General features: G+C 48.1%; 2 protein-coding genes across 2 annotated transcripts; one reads left to right on the forward strand and one right to left on the reverse strand.

Annotated features, from left to right (window-relative positions):
• The first annotated feature begins 246 nt into the window (after positions 1 to 246).
• On the forward strand, positions 247 to 6,082 carry LOC117864202 (uncharacterized). Its single transcript, XM_034748229.2, has 5 exons — positions 247 to 398; positions 476 to 649; positions 3,833 to 5,033; positions 5,125 to 5,597; positions 5,697 to 6,082. The coding sequence occupies exons 1-5, from the start codon at positions 384 to 386 to the stop codon at positions 5,721 to 5,723; spliced, it is 1,890 nt and encodes a 629-aa protein (XP_034604120.1). The 5' UTR covers positions 247 to 383; the 3' UTR covers positions 5,724 to 6,082.
• Positions 6,083 to 11,107: 5,025 nt separating this feature from the next.
• Positions 11,108 to 14,608, reverse strand: LOC117863153 (protein NRT1/ PTR FAMILY 6.4). Its single transcript, XM_034746754.2, has 3 exons — positions 14,405 to 14,608; positions 13,382 to 14,274; positions 11,108 to 12,275 (listed from the first exon to the last, which is right to left on the reverse strand). Exons 1-3 carry the CDS (start codon positions 14,405 to 14,407, stop codon positions 11,342 to 11,344), a joined length of 1,830 nt encoding a protein of 609 aa, XP_034602645.1. The 5' UTR covers positions 14,408 to 14,608; the 3' UTR covers positions 11,108 to 11,341.
• Between the last annotated feature and the right edge of the window lie 5,365 nt (positions 14,609 to 19,973).

Genomic DNA, 19,973 nt, shown 5'->3' on the forward strand with positions numbered 1-19,973 from the left:
CCCCCCCCCCCCCCCACACACACACACCATCTCGTGCGTTCGTGCCTTCTTCCTCGCCCCCAGCAGCAATTTCCCCAAACCACAGGGTCCTCTGCGCCATGCCTGGAACATTAGGGTAGTTGGGCTTCCGCCGCCCCGCCTCCGCTTCCGCTCCCCCAAACCAAATTGGAAACGAGTCCCTCCAACGGACGCCAGCGGCCAGTGAAAAGGCGAGGACGAGCGCGGCAGCGGCTGCCGCGCCGCGCCCACCTCCCCCTCCCCCCTCCCTGCCTTTCCGTTTCCCACACCTCTATTCCAACCGCCACAGCCCCCCAACACCACCAGCAACAACCAGGGCCCCTTCTTCCCTCCTCCCCCCAATTTTTTTTTTCCTACGCTCCGGAATGGCGGACTCCCAGGTGAAATTCCGCTCCCGGAACCCGCCGCCGGCGCCGCCCGCCGCCTGAGCTGATCGGGTCGGGTTGTTTCCGCGCAGGTGGAGGCGATGAGGAAGGCGTACGCGGGGATCATGCTCAGCATGGCGCAGGAGTCGGCGGCGCGGGTGCTGGCGGCGGAGCGGCGCGCGGCGGCGCTCGCCGCCGGGCTCGAGGCCGCCAAGGACGACGGCGTCGCCGCGCTCCTGCGGCTCAAGGCCATCATGGAGGCCAGGGTACGGTGCTCTCCATCCATCCACCCCCCCGCTTCGAAGTTGGAACCGCTCGCTCTTGGTTGGGTTTACTCGTTGGTTGCGCGTGCTTCGTGAATCGTTTGCGATTGTATTGGGTTTTGGATTTTGCTGGTGTGCGCAGGAATAGTCTGGATTGGAGGGTGCGGGTCTTTGCGTTTTAGGGGAGGTTTTGGGGGCTATTGTTTCGGGGTGGAGTTCGGAATTCTGGTTTCTGTTCGCGGGGTGTCTGTGCTGAAGGTCCATTTCAAATTTCGCATTCGAATCACAGGGATTTGGAGCTCGTCGGATAGGGATTTGGTCTTCTTGATTTTGTGTTCTGGTTTCTGCTATAGGGATGTTGGGGGTGAAGGTCCAGTTCAAATTTCGGATTAGTGTGACTGAGATTTGGAGCTCGTGGGATGGGGATTTTGTGCTCCAGCTTTCTGCTACCGGGATGTTGGTGGTCCAGTTCAAATTTCGCATTCGGATGGCTGTGATTTGGAGCTCGTAGTATATGGATTTCGTCCTCTCGATTTTGTTCTTGTGCATTGCGGTTTCTGCAGTGATGATGTTCAAACTTAGATAGCCTTGATTGTTTGAATGGGATCCGTTCCCCTCAGTCGATTCTTTCAGAATCCGGAATAACTAGTACATTCTTCTCTGCGTTGGTGGTAGAAGGGTCACTAAGCAGCTCGGATACTTGGTATGACTGAATCTCTTTGGAAAACTAAATTTTGTGCTTCTTGATTGTTCTTCCTTTCGCGGCTAGTATTACAGATTTGCCACAACCCTATTCTGGGCTCACAGGGTCATGCTTCACAATCTGTTGATATTGTTGGAGGCCTCAAGTATCTGAATGGTTATTCAGATTATTATTCTTTTTTCTGATAAGGCAGAGGATGGTGCTACTGTGGTTGCTGGAAGCTTGGAACCATTGCAGGTTTCAGTGATAATAGGATTCTGATGTGCCTTTGCCACTGTGTCTTCACTGATCTGTTGCATTTCTCTTGAGTCTTGACCGTACTCTTTTTTGCTGTCTGGTTGTTTTTTCCTCTGTTACAAATGTGCTATGTCCGTCTGATGTTGCGTGCCTCAAAAGTTCGCTGCTGGTGATTTTGTATACAACCAAGATTTTGTGCCTTGAGAATATGAAAAACATCTGGTGCCATTTGGTTTTTAGTTATATTGCTGTTGCTGGTGACAAATATGTCACTCAGGCACTGCATAGAATAGAAAAATGCTTGTTTGAGGGGTAGCAACGATTCAGCGAATCACATAATGATACGATTGCAGCTTTTGGTGTGCCTTTGATTGGAACCCAGAGTTGGGGAACAGGGGAATTGTCCCTGTGAAATTTGTTGCATGAACATCTTTTTTCTTGGGTTTATTTCTGCATCACACCTTTTTTCGGTTCCGGAAGATTGTGGGATGAAGAACTTTTCCCCTAGTCTTGTAGTTAACTTTATACCAATCACGTCCTATGGTCATTTCATATTCCAGTGACCAGTTTGTAGTGATTCTTGATGTTTTAGCAGACTATTTTCAGAACTTCTGTGTCAACTTTGTTTCCATGTAATGCATAAGATTGGAATTGTCAGTGTTATGGGCCATGTCCGCTACAAAGAGCTGTGAAAGGTTCCACTACCATTTCATGCTATCTTCAGAGCATTGGTGCAGTTCTTATCGTGAAGGTTCATAGTAACAATACAGTTACTTCCACATTGTGTAATGGCCCAATTTGTTGTATGGATTATTAATTCATTATAATACAGATAGTGATGCCTCTCCACTATAGGTTAATGTTGTGAGCTAGTTGTCTCAGTGTCACTTTCATTATACGTTCAGATGATTACAGTTCCTACCGATTCTGAGATTTTGACATGTATGGTCTCTGTCAATGTAAAGTGATTGTTCTCATATCCCCCTGACCACATACTATTGTCTTAGGATGTCGTAGGAAAAATACGTGTCGATTACATTGCTGCCATGTTTTGATTTAGCTGTCCTATGGTCCTAGTTCATAGTTATATTATTGATCTGGCCACCTTTTTCTTTTACATAAGATGGAAAATGAAGAACAGCTGACTCTTGCTGAAAGCATGGATGAGCATTTCTTTCAAATAATATGCTAATGCATATTTGATCTTCAACAGGGGAACAGCTCCGCACCTGCAGATTTCAACCAGCCTACTCTCTGGATCCATTCTTCTAGCTGATTTAGTGCTATTGTCTTGTCCAGTTAGTATGAGGAGTTACCCATACAATTTATTCAGCCTAGAATGAAGTAGAAAAGGGCCATTTAGTACAATATTATTTTTCAAAATTCTAATAGGAGAAGCAGGTGATAGCTCGGTTGGTAGAGCCTGATGCTGAGGAGGCCATCCACCTAGGTTCGAACCTGGGTGCTCGCAAATGTGGGTATTTCCCTGAGATTTATTACTACCGTGTACCTAACCAGCCCGGGTTCGGAGTCCCCCTGCCTTAGGAGCAGCGCCAGCAGACATTTCTCCCCATGGTCTAGTTCTTCTTTCTATTTTTAGAATATGTATAGTAAGAACCTCTTTCTACAAACACGATTAGTGCTCCTCACCACAACTATCATGCGGCATGTCATTAAAAAAACTCTCACTAATCTAGGAGGAACAAGATGTTACTATACATATGTACCCAAATTCTAGTTGAAGAGGACTCGAATGTGGGTGGTGAGGGTGTACGTCCACATCTCCCACCAACTGAGCTAGGCTAAGTTATTGTGTTGCATATTATATTTTTCCCAAAAATGTTCGATACATAAAGGACTTGTAGGGATTTGTGCTCCTCCCTCCCTCCTAGTGCCGGGCCTTGAGTAGGATGACTGGCTGCCTGAGTCCTCTTACTCCAGAGCTGGGTCTGCCTGTTATGCAATGTTTGATATTTTTGTTTTTTACGACACCAATAGATTGTATAAATAAATTCGGCCAGTAGGCAGTCAATGGGATCCAATTTTCACGCCGTTTCATTTTTTAGTTTAAAAGGTGTCCATATGCGTGACAGCAGATGTCCAGTTATTTTGTTTTTGAGCTTCTTTGTAATGTTGTACATTGTTCTATAATCTTTTAATATGTTTACAGTATTACTCCAACTTTATTTATATGCTGTCTTGTTTAATAATGAATGCATTCCTGAAATTTGTTTGCTTATCTGCAGGTTAAAGAGGTAGAACTGCAATCTTCAGCGCACGTTAAAAGGATCAAGGAACTAGAAGAGCAATTGCATGGCACACAAAAGACTATGGCCTCGCTTAAAGTTGAGCTGCATCTGGCAAATAATGAATTAGAGCAGACAAGGAAAACCTTAGCTGAGGCAAGAGTAAATGGCCTTCCCACATCCAAGGAAGCTGATTCTAATAAAGACACCAGCCCTCGTTCTGAGATACATCAACAAGGACAAGGAGGAAATATATTGTTGAAGAATAAAAAGAACGCGGACGACTGTGATGAAGCTTGCCTTGTTCCTATATCCGCAGAGAATGGAGCAGTGGAAAAATTGGACATAAATTGTTGTAGTCCTGATCTGCCATCATTTATGGAAAGAAATAAGAAACCTAATTTCTATCATAATGGGTGTACACAGCGTATCCATGCACTTAAACAGCGGACTAAAGGAACAGGTGCATCCCTGAAACAAAATCCAAAGCAGGCTACTGCATTGAATAGCTGTTCAAAGACCAGAAAGAATAATGCTGCTAAAAACCCATGCCACACAAGGTCCATCATGGAAGACATACTTCAAACAAAATTTCTGGGCAAGTACAAGGGCAAGAGAGGCAGAAGAAGCAGGCCCAGTGGTAAGCATGATAATTCCAGTGAGCATGGGGAAGCAGAAGATAAGTTATCTGATACATCTGATGGAAATGGGTGTTTGCTGCTAATTCAGGCTCTTGAACAGGAACTTTCACCACCACAGATGTCTGCTGGACAGGGTGTGGATGCCTTAACTGACATGAAGGAAGACTTAAAAATAAGCAGGAGGGATGCTGGCTTAAATCAGGGGACTGCCTTCCCTGAACTGCTTGATGTCCTTGCAGTCAACAACATGCAAGTGAAAAAGAGAAAAAGAACAAAGACTATCAGGGTTTTGGAAGATGAACTTTCCGATTCCAAAAGTGTTCCTGGATCTGCTAACACCCTGCTTAGGACAACCAGCGAGAAAAGCGTGTCTGATAATGAATTGATCTCTGAGGTGGCAGAGAATCGCTCAGATACATCTGCCAAAAACAATGGTCCTCCTCTGAAATGTACTACTGAAAACTTTATGCATCAGACTAGTGTAGATAATGGTCAATTTGAACCTGAAAACAGCTCTACAGTGCTCCTTCAGTCGACCAAAAGTGAACCTATAGATTATGGTACCTTTGGAACCTTTTTCTTTTTACAATTTCAATCCTTCATTTTCGTTTTTGATGTGGTTTAACCCTGAACATTCTTAACATGATGCAGGTAACTTAGTGGTGGACCAGCTAGAGCAGAGAACACCAAATACTAATACTGCAAGCTGTAAGGAAGTTTTAGAGGATGGAAGCTGCACTTTGGCTTCACATAAGGCTGATGCTTCAACTGTTAGTTCATTGGACAAAGAAGAAAATTCGAAGGCGTCTTCTGGACTTCCCGTGCAAGCTTTAGAGAAACCTGATGCTTCAATTGATATCTCCCTGAACAAAGAAGAGCATGCAAAGACAGCTTCTGGAGCTTCCATGCAAGCTGAAGGTGCCAGACATATCAAATACACATTCAACCGCAGGAAGCGCAAGTGTGTGTCTATATACAGCACCCCTCAGCGTGCTGTTCCTGAGAAGAGCAGCGACCTGGGTAGTCCACCTAAAAAGCAAAATCCTCATCCAAATCCTGTGATGCAAGAGCATCCAGTGGGTTCTCCTCAACGCGACAATCATCTAGTCCATATTGCCCAACAGGTATGGATTTTCTTTACATTTGTGCCACGTGCGCACTTAGGAGTTAACATCAACCCTGCAGTCTCATGTCAGATTTTAACCATGTCTCTTGTTTTGCAGCTCATTTTGTTGTCAGAGCATAAGTGATGTGAGTTTTGATACATAAAGCTGAAGAAAGGATTGGTTCGGTGGCATAATATTTAAGAGAGACTCCTGATAAATGAATTTTGTAATATTCTAATCCATTCTTTCTTCCTTGGAGGAGTAGAAGAGTTCCTGGTGGCGACAACAGAGAGATCAAGAAAGCAGCTCAACCTGATAGATGTTACTGTAGTAGACTGTATAGATTAGGCAGCAAGTTAAACTGTTATTTAGTTGTTGATGAATTTGAAAATATTGTTTTTAAGTAGGTGATAAATTTTGAGTTATCGAGTTAATCAGAATTAAAAATGGGAAGAATCGCTCCCTGGGTGGAAAGGTTTATAAAGTTTAAACCATTCTCTCTATCACTTGTTTCTCCATGAAGTTTTTCTGTTCTTTTTGGAGCTCCATTCTCATTGTATATCCTTGGCAGAATGCGTTCGTTGCCAACTTTATCTATTTATACCCCGTGTTTCGTTCCTGTCAATGTATCACAGGATGTGTATCTGATAGTGTTTGTTTCCCTACTAGTGGCTATGACGTTCCTCCATCCATTGAGTCTAGAGGCATCTAAGCAGGACTGCCCCTGTTGTGTTTCTTGAACATAACTATTGGAACAGGTCCAAGCTTGCTATAGCTATATCACTTGCTCTGTCGGATGGCTTTCTTTCAGCAAAAGCCACTTGAGCTCACTGGATCCATTTGTTCAAGTGAAATCACGTATGTTTCGCTCAAGGCCAGTTCCAGTTGCAAAATCACAATAACGCAATAGCGTTGAGGAGAGTCGAGGTGATTTCTAGCAAAATGAAGAAGCGCCGTGCGGAGTATGGCGCTTGATTCACTGAGAAAATCAGGAAGCCGTTTCTAGTTACTTTCTTCTACTCCTTGTGCCTACTTTAGATTTCGAAGGACAGAGACCAAGATCGCCTAAGCTCTTTTCGGCTACCATCTTGGTCCACACAACGCCGCTGTGGTGTGAGCAAAACCCACGATATCCATGATACAAACGTTTTCCAAAACATACAAGCGAAAAGATGCATCTCCCACAAAACTATGAGGGGGTAAAAATAGCATTTTAATTCCAATGATTAAAGCTAGGATTGATCTCAGAAATTCCCAAATGTTTCTCTCTTTAAAAGAAACTGCATTAGAAACAAGTTAGGCAGCAACAAATGAAATGGTACCCTCACCCATGATCCATGGTACAAATGCTTTCCAAAACATACTCCCTCCATCCCAAAAAGAATGACTTTTTAGGATTTTTCATACATATTAGGACTGAATGAGAAAGATATATGTTCCCTTAGTTAGTTTAGTTTGCATATAGAAAAAGGAGAAATATGTTTATATTTAATCATGCATGCACGAGATCAACGCGCCAGATTATGCATGCATAAGATTTAAATTCTAGAACATCATTCTTTTTTTGACAAATTTTGAATTCTAGAATGTCATTCGTTTTGGGATGAAGGGAGTACGGGCGAAAAGATACATCTCCCACAAAACTATAAGGGATAGCATAGCATTTTGATATCAAGAAGCGAATCTAGGATTGATCTCAATAAGTCCTAAATCTTTTTCTCTTTAAAGGAACTGAACTAAAACTAAGGCTAAAAGAAAACCCAGTTTAGGTGGCCTACACAAAGGATAGAAATATGATAAGCTTCTTTTGGGTTCACTGATAGCAACTCTACTGAGCTCTTCTAACTAGAGTGTGTGAACTAAAAGTGGCCCGAGTGTCCCAGCTAAAGGGTATTCTCAAAAAAAAAAATCTTGCTATTGAGTTTCTATTTGTGGAGCTTATTTTCTTTTACCCTCCCACTCTCACATGCACTTTAAGTCTCACTTTGCGCATCTTCCCCAACGCCCTAACCTCTTTTGCAACTTCTTTTACAAAAAAAAGTTTTTTAAATTTTTTCTAGATTTTTTATCAAGAATTTCTCATGAAAATTCTAAAAATATTTGTCAAAAGGTTTTTCCAAACAATTTTTTGGAAGCGTGGAAATATTCATGAAAACGTAGATAGAAAGGGGAAAAGTCAAATTGTTCTAGCGAAATGGAAAATAAAGAAAGGATGAGGTGATGTCCTCACCGGCTACTGTTGCTGCCTGGGCGCGCTCCTTTACCTTTCCCCTTGAGTCGGCGTCATTACTCATGTGTGCTCCTTCACCTTTCTCTTGAGCCGACATCACTTCCCAAGCTTGATCCTTCGCTTTTACCCTTGAGTCGTCAACTTATCTCTTCACTCCTTCCCAGAACTCTCAAATCTAGGGTTAGAGGAGGCGACCTTGCCAACCATGGCATTTATTTATTTTTTTTCCAAAAGAAAGGTTTTTTCAAGCAATTTTTCATGGAAGTGTGGAAATATTCATGTAAACCTAGATGCAAAGGGGAAAATCAAAATTATTTGACAAAACGGGTAAAGGGAGCACAAGAAAGAAAGGAGTCCTCACTTGCTACTAGTGTTCTTCCCGGGTGCACTCCTTCGCCTTTCCCCTTGAGCTGGAGTCACAACTCAAGTGTGCTCTTTCACCTTTCTCTTGAGCCGGCATCCCTTCCCAAGCTTGCCCCTTCGTCTTTACCCTTGAGTTACTGACTTATCTCTTCACTCCTCCCCTTGACCCCTCAAATCTTAGGTTAGAGGAGGCGCCCCCACCAACCATGGCGTTCAATAGTCTCGTGGTGGTGCCATCGCCGACTGGCCGGTAGATCTGTAGGGGAGGGCAAGGGGGAGTTCAAGAGAGATCTGATGTGAGAGGGGAGGAGAATTGTATTTGTCAATCGATGGCGGAGGGGGTGTGGGAGAGGGTGTCTCTCATGTGACATATAAGGTAAGGAGAGGAAAAAAAAGGTTGTAAGCTACTTTAGATTAGCGGTCAGCAGTGGAGGGAGAGGCCAGAAGGTGTGTGAGCATATGTAAGGAGAGCAAGCAAAGTTGTGACCTACTTCTAGGTTAGTAGTCGGTGGTAGAGGGGTGATGGAATAGGGCGTTTCTCATGTGATTATGCAAGGTAAGGAGGGGGCGAAAAGTTGTGAGCTACTCACATTAGCGGCGGCGTGCAAAACAGCCTTATTTCTTTCTAAGCACAAGATATTTGCTTTTCATTCCATTAACTAAAATGACTATCAATTAGCTGGATTTACACTATTTTTTTGTTACAAATTAATTGAAGTCTTGAAGCGTACAATCCCAGACCCATCTCGGTAATATTTCAAAGGATTCCAAACCTAAACCCCATCCGTATGGCTATAACCTAGCTGCCTTGTTCACTGCCGCTTCCTTGTTAATTATTTTTGGGAGAGCAATAAGGAGCGGTCGCTACAATGCCCATGCGGTCGTTCTAAGAGGGGATGAGGTGAATTAGGAAAAATAAAACCAAAGTTCATCAAAACTTCCAAAACAAAACTATCTCATATTCAATAAAACTTTCTTATAGATTAATCTAGATGAACTCAAGTTTTTTCTAGTGTGATTACCTATCGAAAAAATGAGGCTTGCAACCTAGTTCTAAGTCCTGGCAACTCAAGCACATTCATGTAAATGTTGAAATATAAATGTTATAAGTAATGAGATAAGCAAGAGAATTAATTTTGGCATAATAATTTATCACATAGTGTCGATGGCTCAAACGCTAGCCCAGTTCCACGTTCGAGGATCCATTTAGCAAACAGTCCTTCCGTCTTAATTCAACCTATCTTTGTTCTGGCATTTCATTCTTAGCATGTATGAGACCTATCAAAGTATAGGACTCCCTTCACTGTTAGGGAAAACCCAATCAGTACCGGTTGGGAATCTCCCACCAGTACCGGTTGGGAAAGCCCCCTTTTAGTACCGGGTGAAATAACCGGTACTAAAAGGGTATTAAAAATAAAAAAAGAAATCCCACCCTGTCGGCCTGAGCCCGAGCTTGAGCCCGACCTGCACCCCGGACTCCCGCCTGAGGCCCCCCGCCGCTGCTCGAGACTGAGCCCTCCCACTGCCGTCCGCCACCCTCCCACCGCGCTCTCCCGCGGCCGCCCGTCGCGCCCTCCCGCTGCCGCATCCTGGATCAGAGAGAGAGAGAGAGAAAGAGAAGGGCTCACCGTCGCCACTGCATCCACTCGCCCCCACCCTCCCGCCGCCGTTCCCACCGCCCTCCCGCCGCCACTCCCACCGCCCTCCCGCAGCCCTCGTGCTGTGCCCTCCCGCAACCCTCCACCACCCACCGTCGCCCGCAGATCCGCGCCGCAGCCCCCCGTCACCCGCAGATCCGCGCCGCCGCCTCACTTCGCCCCGCCGCTGCTCCTCACTACCGGTGAGGGACGAGCGGAGGGGAGGCAGAGGGGACGAGCGGAGGAGGAGGGAGGGGAGCAGAGTGGGCAGTGCGCAGGCGGAGGGGCCAGAGAGAGAGAGGAAAGGGGAGGGGAGAGGAGGAAAGGCCAAGGACCGTGCACAGGCGGAGGGGAAAAGATAAGGCAGAGGAGGTCGGGATGGGCCGATCAAGCCACTAGCGGAGGAGATAGGACCCTTTAGTACAGGTTGGGGGCTCCAACCGGTAAGGTCACCTGGTGGAGCCTCTACCCGGTACTAAAAACCCTTAGGCACATTAGTACCAGGTGGAGCCTCCACCCGGTACTAAAGGCCCTCATTAGTACCGGGTGGAGGGGTACTAATGGGTCTCCATCCGGTACTAATGGGTGACCTTTAGTACCGGTTGGAGCCCCAACCGGTACTAAAGGGGCTTCTGGGGAGCTATCCGTTAGACCCAACCGGTACTAAGGTGCTGGACGAATGGTCCTTTCCGGTGGTGCTTTAATCAAAATATACCTTACTTTAGCTTTTATACTAAGTTGAACCGCTCTAACTTTGACCAACTTCTTATAAAACATATTAAATATATGACACGGAATAATTGCACCATCAAGATATATTTCGTGTTGGATTTGATTAAAACTAATTATATGTTGTAAATATTGATGCATTTTTTTCTAAACTCTTAGTTAAAGTTAGATAAGGTTTAACTTAGGAGTTAGTTTAAAATTAAAGTGAACTGTAATTTGGGACGGAGGATGTCACGTAATTTAATCGTCAAAATCACAGTACACACAAACTAGGGCCATGCATGTTGGCAAGAGCTCGTGTTTAGTAAATGTAGATAGATGGATGTTTGTTGTTTAGAAATATTTGCGACCGAAGCTTGCTGGGCTTCAGTTGCATTGGGCTATCCGCTCCTGTAGGCCCACTTAGTCGTGTCGGCCTGATTCGTTTCGTTTCATGTCCCTCTCTGTTACTTCGGCCTGCTTTATTCGAGTTTTCTCTCTTGTTTTTCCCCCCGTTTTCGAATAGTATAAACACTATGCAGGGCTACACAGTAAGAATGGACAGAGAGAACATTTATACTCAGAAAAGCTCATTTCAACATTTTCTTGGTGCAAACTTTATAAAAGAGAAAAAAAAGAAAACTTCGCCTCAATTCTCATATCTCCTATATGTTATTTACAGGAGAGCAGGCCGAAGCAGCAAACTGAAAAGGCGAAAGAAAAATTCGCCGTACACTACCCCAAAAGCGAAAAAAAGCACACTACAGCAGCACTCGTACACACCGCTCAATTCTGAGCCTGACATGCATGCCCTACGTCCCCCCCTACACGTCCATCCCTTCCACGGCCTCCTTGACCGCGACGAAGTCGTCCATCTCCTTCTCCCCGGACACGGCGCGGCCCGCGCTGTCGGCCCCGCCGCCGGCGGCGGGCGCCACGGCCGCCGGCACGGCACTGGGCTTGTACTGGTGCCTCCTGGCGAAGACGAGGAAGACGGCGAAGTTGGCGATGCCGAGCACGGCGAGCATCCAGTAGAAGCGGTCCAGCTTCCCGCGGTCGAGGTTGTTCCGGATCCACGTGCCCCGCGTGGCGGCGTCGACGGCGAAGACGAGGAAGCTGCTGAGGAAGAAGCCCATGGAGAGCGTGACGAGGAAGAGCCCCGTGCTCATGGACTTCATACGCTCGGGCGCCTCCCGGATGAAAAACTCCAGCTGCCCGACGTACGCGAACGCCTCGCCGGCGCCGACGAGGAAGAACTGCGGCACGAGCCAGAAGGCGCTGATGGCGACGTGCCCGTCCCCGACGGACGCGTCGCGGCGCTTCTTCTCGACGAGCGCGGAGACGACCATGGCGGCGACGGAGAGGACGAGCCCGGTCCCGACCCGCTGCAGCGAGGTGAGCCCCTGCGGGCGGCCCGTGGCGCGGGCGGCGAGCGGCACCAGGACGCGCTCGTTGAGGGAGGTAAAGAGCAGGATGGAGATGAAGAGGAACACGGAAAAGGAGCCCGCCGGAACTTCGAACCCGCCCGACGACGCGGCGGCGCCCGGGCGGAGGCGGCGGTCCATGCGCGTGGCCTGCTCGACGGAGAAGGTGGTCATCTGGGAGTAGACCGTCCAGAAGAGAATGCACGTGGACCAGATGGGCAGCAGCTTCACCACCATCTTGACCTCCTCCACCTCCGTCACCGTCGACGCCGCCGGCGCCGGCGCCCGCTTCTCCGACAGGTCCACCTCCACGATCGCCGCCTTGTCAAGGCACCTGCACGATGCATCATCCACACGGTACAGAATCATCAGAACCGGCCGGTCCGTGATCGATCGATCGAGCACGTATGTACTAGACATTTGTCGTGAAGCACGCGCATGATAGACACGACAGGTCGTTACATCATTAGGCCGGTGTGCACGGTGCGATGCACCCACCACTCATCATCAGCTACGCAACAGAGACCCGCATTGATTGGGGCTCGGGCGTACGTGTGCGTGACTCACGCACACCCGTGCTGTCACGACTCGACAGGCCGAAACAGAGAGGCCGGCGCATCGATCGGTTTCAGCCGGAACAGTGCGACTGTGCGAGAGGGCTCTCGCAGCACGCTTACTTGTCTAGTTTTTTCTTTTTTTTTTTTGGTATCCAATCATGCATGAGACTCTGTTGCTCCATTTGAAGCTTTTTGCGTGTTGTGTTAGCAACTGGCAAAGGACTCTTCTTTCCTTACCGGTCTCAGCTTCCCGTGTCCATCTCAGCCGTGACACTGACACGAGGAGCAAGACAAGTGGCATGTGCTTGCACTAACAATAGACTTGCCAAACTCTGATGAGCCATGCCTACGCTTCCTAGCTCAGATCCTATCGCGTCGACGAGTAGGGGTCCATGCTAATGTAGCTATAGAAACTTCATGTGGCTGGGGCTCCGACCACGACGTTGGAGGTGAAGGTACAGTGAAGGCGAAGGCTCAGAGCGAAGCCATATCGATCCTATTTTTCAAATGAAAAGATGCAAAAAAAAAAAAGAAAAGAAAACTGCAAAAAGGACGGAGCAGCGATCTGCATGAGATCAGCTCATCCGCAGCCACATGCACGTGATCTGCAACACTGTACTACAGCTCGTACCCATAGCAGCACATCATCGTGCCGCAGACAATACTGCCTGCCCAGCTCTATCGTTGTCCTTGCGTTCATGATCCAGCCATGCAACGGTGAGATTTTTATTGGCTTCGATCGAGCTACAGCTACTGCCGGTTCAGCCGGCCTAACAGCACGTGCGATGCATCATCGAGCCTAACACGAGCTCAAAGAAGCAGCTGCCAAGACAAGGACATTGCGCTAATACTTACTATAATTAATTAATCAATTAGCAATTACCTGAGCCTGTCCGTGTGGGCGACCTTGGCGGCGTGGAATCCGTGGAGCTCGGCGGCGTCGGCGGGGAGCGGCAGGCGTCGCTTCCTCCAGGCGGTGGCGAGCACCCTCCCGATCACCGTGAGCGGGCTCCCCTGCGGCCGGCGGTAGCGGTACTTGGGCGTGCCTGCGACGAAGACGGCGACGGCGAGCACCATGGCGACGGCGGAGACGCCGTAGCCCCAGGGCCGGCCCACGTTGTCCTGCACGTACACCAGCACGGTGACCGCGAAGAGCGACCCCAGGCTGACGCAGAAGTAGAAGCGGTTGAAGAAGAAGACCATGGCGCGCTCCTCCCGCGGGTCCCGTCCGTCGAACTGGTCCGACCCGAACCCGGACACGTTCGCCTTGAGGCCCCCCGCCCCTGCCGCGATCGTGTACAGCGCCGCGTACAGCATCGCCAGCTGCCCGCCCGTCGCCGGCACGCACTCGTGCCCCCGCGGGCCCCGCGCGTCCGCGCACGCCGGCGGACGCATGTTCGGCACCGTCGTGTCCACTGTCAGCATGCTGACGCCGGTGGCGGCGACGGTGGCGGAGATGGCGATGGTGAGGTAGCGGCCGAGCTTGGCGTCGGCGAGGAAGCCGCCGACGAGGGCGAGGAGGTTGAGGGTGCCCATGAAGTTGGTGACGACGTTGGCGGACTTGGAGTTGGACAGGTGGAGCTCGCCGACGAGGTACGTCACCAGGTTCATGGAGATGCCCATCACGCACACGCGCTCCGCCAGCTCCGTGCCCAGGATGAGCCCGGCGCCGAGCCACCTGCCCGTCCGGGACTTGTCCACCGGGTTGCCGCGGAAGTCCACGGCCTGCCCGTCGTCGCCATCGCTGCACCCACCGCCATGGCCTCCAGCAGAAACCTATACACACAACGTTCATCAGAGACATCGATCAGAACTGACGAGAAACGACCCTCGAACCGAAACACGTACGTACGACACCATGATCTCGAGAGCATGCGTGGCCGCCATGGCATGGCTAAGCTCTTACCATTGCTGGCGGAAAACTTGGCGCAGCGGTGCTGCCCTGCAGCTGCTGTATAGCTTTCTGTGTGGCCTGCGCCTAGTACAGGATTGCTGCAGGCAAAGGGGCAACAGAGAGGACGAGGAGGAGAGGAACGTTTGTGCTGTGAGCTTGCCGAAGAGGATGAGGCCGGGGAGGATTTATAGGGCGCGCGGGCATCCAGAGGGCGTGGCTGCACTGGACTGCTTGGGACGTGCTTTTCTTTTGTTACTTTTTCCCCTCTCCAAATAAAATCGCATGGATTTGGGTAGCCAAGAGGGAGATGATCACGTACTGGGCGGCGAGGACGGGAGTCACTGTGCTGCCCGACAAGTAGGCGACGGCGATGACCTGGCGGGTTCCGTGGCGGGTGGTGGCCTGGCAAAATCTCCGGTATGTGGTGAACGGGAATCCTCCGCCGAAAGATTGCAGCGGCGGATCCTCTGCGCCTGTGCTCGTTTCGGGCGTGGAGGTGGTTTGGTTTCGGCCGCCATCTCCACTTATCCTCGGCCGTGGAAATCGTCTAGTCATGTCTAAATCTAACCCCATGTTACCCGATGAGTATCTTGATCAGAGCCTCGCGTACATGTCTATGCTGCTCGATCGATTTTTGTTTCCAAGATTGTACTTAGAATAGGACACCACATGCTTTGTTATAAAAGCAATTTCCCAATTCAGCTAACTAATTTTGTTACCCGAGGAACATGACGTTTCATCTCTATCTTTTGTTGTTGATGACGTCTCACCATCCTTCGAAAGACATAGCACAAAAGCTGCACAACAATTTGGATAAAGGCATTGAATTGTACTCCTACATTAACTAGTACTCCATGCACGAAGTGTCATACCGATTTGTATCTAGCTTGATAGTTCCCCAAAGGAGAGAGATATCTTCACTCACCCCCGGCCGGCCGGCGCATCTCTGCCGTCGGCATCACACGTTTGCCCACACGCGCATTCCGGCGCAGAAGATTCCGATGACCAGGAGGACAGAGGTTCGATGCGCCGCTCTCTCACGTGGGCCGAGGCCGCGGCGACAGCGACGGCGCACGGCGCGGCCACCGCGGGCCGCTCGTCGTCGACGTGTCCGCGCCCGGCCACGCAAAAAAGAATTCCCCCGCCGCGCCCCGCCGGCTGGTACCCCACTCCACCCGTGGCCGTGGAACTGCAAAGGCGCGCGGGGACGGCAGCGCAGCCGCCCAGCCCCGGCCGCCGCCGTCGACGCGGACGTACGTGTCGCGCCGCGGTTGGCCGGGGCCCCCGTCCTCGGCGACGTGGACGGCTCCGTCCGCCCCGGCGCAGGCGGCATCGCGGCAGCGAGGTGAGCGGCGATTACCGAGTCGAGACGTCTGGTCGTCTCGATCCCTTGTTCGTGAATTCAGGATGTGCCGCTGCAAATGTTTTTGCGCCTTGGATTTGTCTTTCACCTTGTGTTTTCAACTAGTACTACATATTTGTCGCTATTCGTGCGATACCGCGATTGTGATTATCATTGTCTGAAGAAGAAGAAAGAAGAAAGGAACATTCATAGGGGGTGACAGCACTCTTCATTGGGCGTGATGTTTCGATAAAATTTGCATGGCTGCCTGTGATGCGTTTCGAAACGTATCGTAGAGCGTATCTAGTGAGTGTCAATCGTCAGTCATTACTGGTACTATGCAATAATGCAACTAGTAAGCACCATTCAAGTTCAATTAATTCACATGAAAACCGTGCGTCGTTGGTGAAACTTACCTATCTCCAATTCAGCTCGACTACTGACACTCGTGCTTTAGGCGAGTTATTCTTTTAGCGACAAATAGCATGTCCATTCACCACGAGATCTCGAGCATGCTAACCTTATCAATCTTGAGATCGTCAGCTGGTCTAATAAGCATAACTACATATACTCACTCATAAAAATGAGAGTGCATACGTGAACTTCTAGAATTTCCATGTATGTATCGTGTTTCGGATGGAAAAAAAAGAAGACGCGATCGATACCTTTCCAACACACTCGCCACGTTCCCGTACGTAGTTAACACGACTGAAATGCTCTTCGCACGTGGCATTACTCCAAAGATGCCTGTTATCCTCGTAACCCTACGGTTGAAAGGTCTCCAAGCACCCAATGCGGCCCTGCCTGCTCAGAGCTCGATCGGTCGCAGAGCTTTCGTTCCGGCCGGAAAACGAGTGCCTGTTTCTCCGCGTTCGTCGTCTCCCTCGAGCCAACGCTAGCTAACCGTGGCCCGCGTGCAGCTACAGCGGGCTATCTCCTCGCACGCGGGCTCCGCAGGCCGACGTGTCAGGTCGCGGTCACTCCCCAGCGCTGACCAGCTGCTAAAATATTCCCGGAAGATATTCCAGGAAGGACACGTGTCTCTGTCAGACGACGATGGCAACGTCGCGGAAACGAGCTACACGTGGGGCACTCTCCGGTGTCTGCACTGTGGATGTTACAGGTAACTACTACAACCACTGACAAGCGAGCTTGCTCGCTCGGCTTCATCTTCATGGAGGCTTGGAGAGAGCCTTTTTTTCTTTTTTTTCTTTTTGATAAAGATGGAGAGAGCCTTTGAGATACCAGCTCATGATAAGATCAAACATTTTCTATTCCGGAAAATACAGTAGGTCTTGGCGCTTGCACACTTGTAAGCCTGGCAGCAGGCAGGGCTAGCAGCCGGGGGAACACAGCGATCGCTCTCTACCTTCCAACACCACCTGTCTCCTCTCCGCACACTTTTTGCGTCCATTGTTTATCTTGATGAAGCCAGGAAAGAAAGAAGAAAAGGCCCTAATCATGGTGTGCGTGTGGGTGTGTGTTTTTCTTGAATATTCTGATGGACATGGACGCATTACCGACTTACCGCATCTAGAATCCCTTCCATGATGAGTGAGGTCGGCACATGCCGATAAGCCTGCGCCTGCGTTCCGCTTTTGGAATTGGATACGTGTGTGGGTGTGGCAATTGGCATGCATGGGTAGTCAGTGTGAGTCAAGAGGGAGTCAAACTTCTGGGATCATTTGGATGAAGTCTTCAAGTGAGCATATGCTTTCTTTGGTTGGTTGGTTGGTTTGGTCCATCCTCGGTAGGTCATCTTGTAAGAATCATATACTCGTATGTTACTCTACGCATCGATGATAACGTCTGGTCCTAGCCATCTTCTGGTGATGAAATCCGTCTGGATAGTATGATAGAATGGGAAAGATGATGAGAGAGTCAAAGCTTTGTTCACGTCACTCGACCAATTGTCAGTTAGTATGTACGGGTCAAATAGTGAGAGCAGAGAGCCAAACTAACGTGGTTGAAGTGTTGAAGAGTCCCATGCTTCTTTTGGTTCATCGTGAATAATCTCTTGGGCATCCAGTAATTCCTTTTTGCAAGAACCTTATACCATTTTATACTCATACCTTCTCGCCCTAGGCCCCTATAGCTACTTTCTAGATGCTCAAATTCGTTTTTAGAAGATAAATGATATAATTGGAAGGTGAAAAATCAAAACTGTCTTAATTATTAGTAGCTTATATACATGATCAAATTAAGAGCATCTCCAGCAGTAACACACTCTCACTTTCCTCCGATCCAACTACCGTATTGGGAGAGTTGATAAGAAAATAGTGCTCCAGCAGCTTCCCTTTACCTGACCCTTTCCCTTTTCCCAATAATTATTGGGACCACCCAATAATTCACCCCAACTCTCCCTAAATAAAGGAGGAGTTGTGACTCTCCCAATACAATACAGTTGTTGGATTGGAATGAGATTATTGGGAGACTGCAAAAACAACTCTCCCAATAACAGTAAAAGTGATATTGGGATATCCCTATTAACTAGTTATTGGGAAATATTTATTGGGGACTGTTGGAGATGATCTAATAAAAAATAAGGGGTTTTACACTACTACTCTAACCAGCTAGTCCTGTCAGGTGTGATTGGTTGCTTGGCTTAGGTTTATCTAGGCTTAAGGAAAATGCTTGAGGCTCTGCCCCCATTTTTGCACTCGAGAGAAGGTTAGGGTCTTGGTCAGCCAAACAAACAGGATGTATTCAAGCTTGTGTAGGCATGCACTTGGCGGCTTAATAATTATCCGAAGTCCCGAGCACACGGACACCCATATTATACCAAGTGACTTGGAGTTATGGAGTGTTATACTCGGATGAGATCAGAGCACACCACACGCAACCGGAAACATAGCAGCTCTACCGCCCAAACCATGTGCTTTCTTCAGCAACAGGGCCACAATCATTTGGAATGGAAACACTTGCAGCAGTAGTCCCCTTGCATTCCACAAAGCCCAAACTAAACTTGTGACGAGGGAAAGGTGTCGCTGATAATGTTCCCCTAATTAACTTGTCAGGATGCCACACTGACTGAGATCCGTTTGGATACTATGATAGAATGGGAAAGACGAGAGAGTCAACACTTTGTTCACATGTCACTCTACCAATTGTCAGTTAGTATGTATGGGTCAAGCGAGAGCAGCAGAGAGCCAAACGTGGCTGAAGTGTTGAAGATCGAGAGTCCCATGCTTCTTTTAATTTGGTTGATCGTGAATAATCTCTTGGCCATCCAGTAATTCCTTTTTGCAAGAACCTTATACCATTATATATGCATATTTTCTCGTCCTAGGCCCCTAGCTATTACTTTCTAGATGTTCAAATTCGTTTTTAGAAGATAAATGATATAATTGGAAGGTGAAAAATCGAAACTGTCTTACTAGTAGCTCATATACACGATCATACAAACAAAAATAAGGGGTTTTACACTACTACTCTAACCAGCTAGTCCTGTTGGGTGTGATTTTGATTGGGTGTGATTGATTGGTTTCTTGGCTTAGGTTTATCTAGGCTTATTAAGGAAAATGCTTGACATCTATACGTTTCTATCGAGCAGACTCTGCCCCCATTTTTGCACTCGCAGAGGCAGGTTAGGGTCTTGGCTAGCCAGACGAACAAGATAGGATGTATATAAGCTTGTTTAGGCATGCACTTGGCGGCTTAATAATTATCTGAAGTCCCAAGCACACCCATATTATACCAAGTGACTTTGGAGTTATGGTCATATATTACCTTCTTAACATGAATTATGGCGCGCCATTGTAATTTCTAGAACAACATATGTAGGCTGAAAACTAGTAAGGTCAGTCTTAGTAGATGTTTCATCAGAAGTTTCATAACTATTAAATAGCATGCCGCAGTGATGGCTAATAAAGTTTCAATCTTAAAGAGTATTTTGAAACAGATAGTAAAGTGTTATTCATCGTAGTATCATGTGCTATGTTGGAATAAGGCAGCACATTCCTCTAGAAGCCCTTCCTTTATTGTTTAAACATTTACATACACGCATGTACACTCATCCCTATGAATACACGTATACAACTTTCTATAAGTACCTCTAAAAGATTGAGCCGACAGATCTCGAGATTGATGAAATCACCATAGTCGTCTCGCTATCTACGGACACGTTGCCTACCACTAAAAGAATAATGCCGATTAAATCCTGAAATAAATCTAGAAAAATGTAAGTATATGTGCCGAGTTAGAACTCAATCTAGGTGGGTAGGCCACCACAAGACCATC

The sequence above is a fragment of the Setaria viridis genome, chromosome 1 (genome assembly GCF_005286985.2).
Source record: "Setaria viridis chromosome 1, Setaria_viridis_v4.0, whole genome shotgun sequence".
In the NCBI taxonomy this organism is placed as follows: Eukaryota; Viridiplantae; Streptophyta; class Magnoliopsida; order Poales; family Poaceae; genus Setaria; species Setaria viridis.

Excerpts from the sequence above, each read along its gene's own strand:
- LOC117864202 (XM_034748229.2), top strand. Across the intron at positions 650-3,832 it reads AGGCCATCATGGAGGCCAGG|GTTAAAGAGGTAGAACTGCA; the intron begins GTACGGTGCTCT and ends GCTTATCTGCAG. Across the intron at positions 5,034-5,124 it reads AAGTGAACCTATAGATTATG|GTAACTTAGTGGTGGACCAG; the intron begins GTACCTTTGGAA and ends AACATGATGCAG.
- LOC117863153 (XM_034746754.2), bottom strand. Across the intron at positions 12,276-13,381 it reads GCCCACACGGACAGGCTCAG|GTGCCTTGACAAGGCGGCGA; the intron begins GTAATTGCTAAT and ends TGCATCGTGCAG.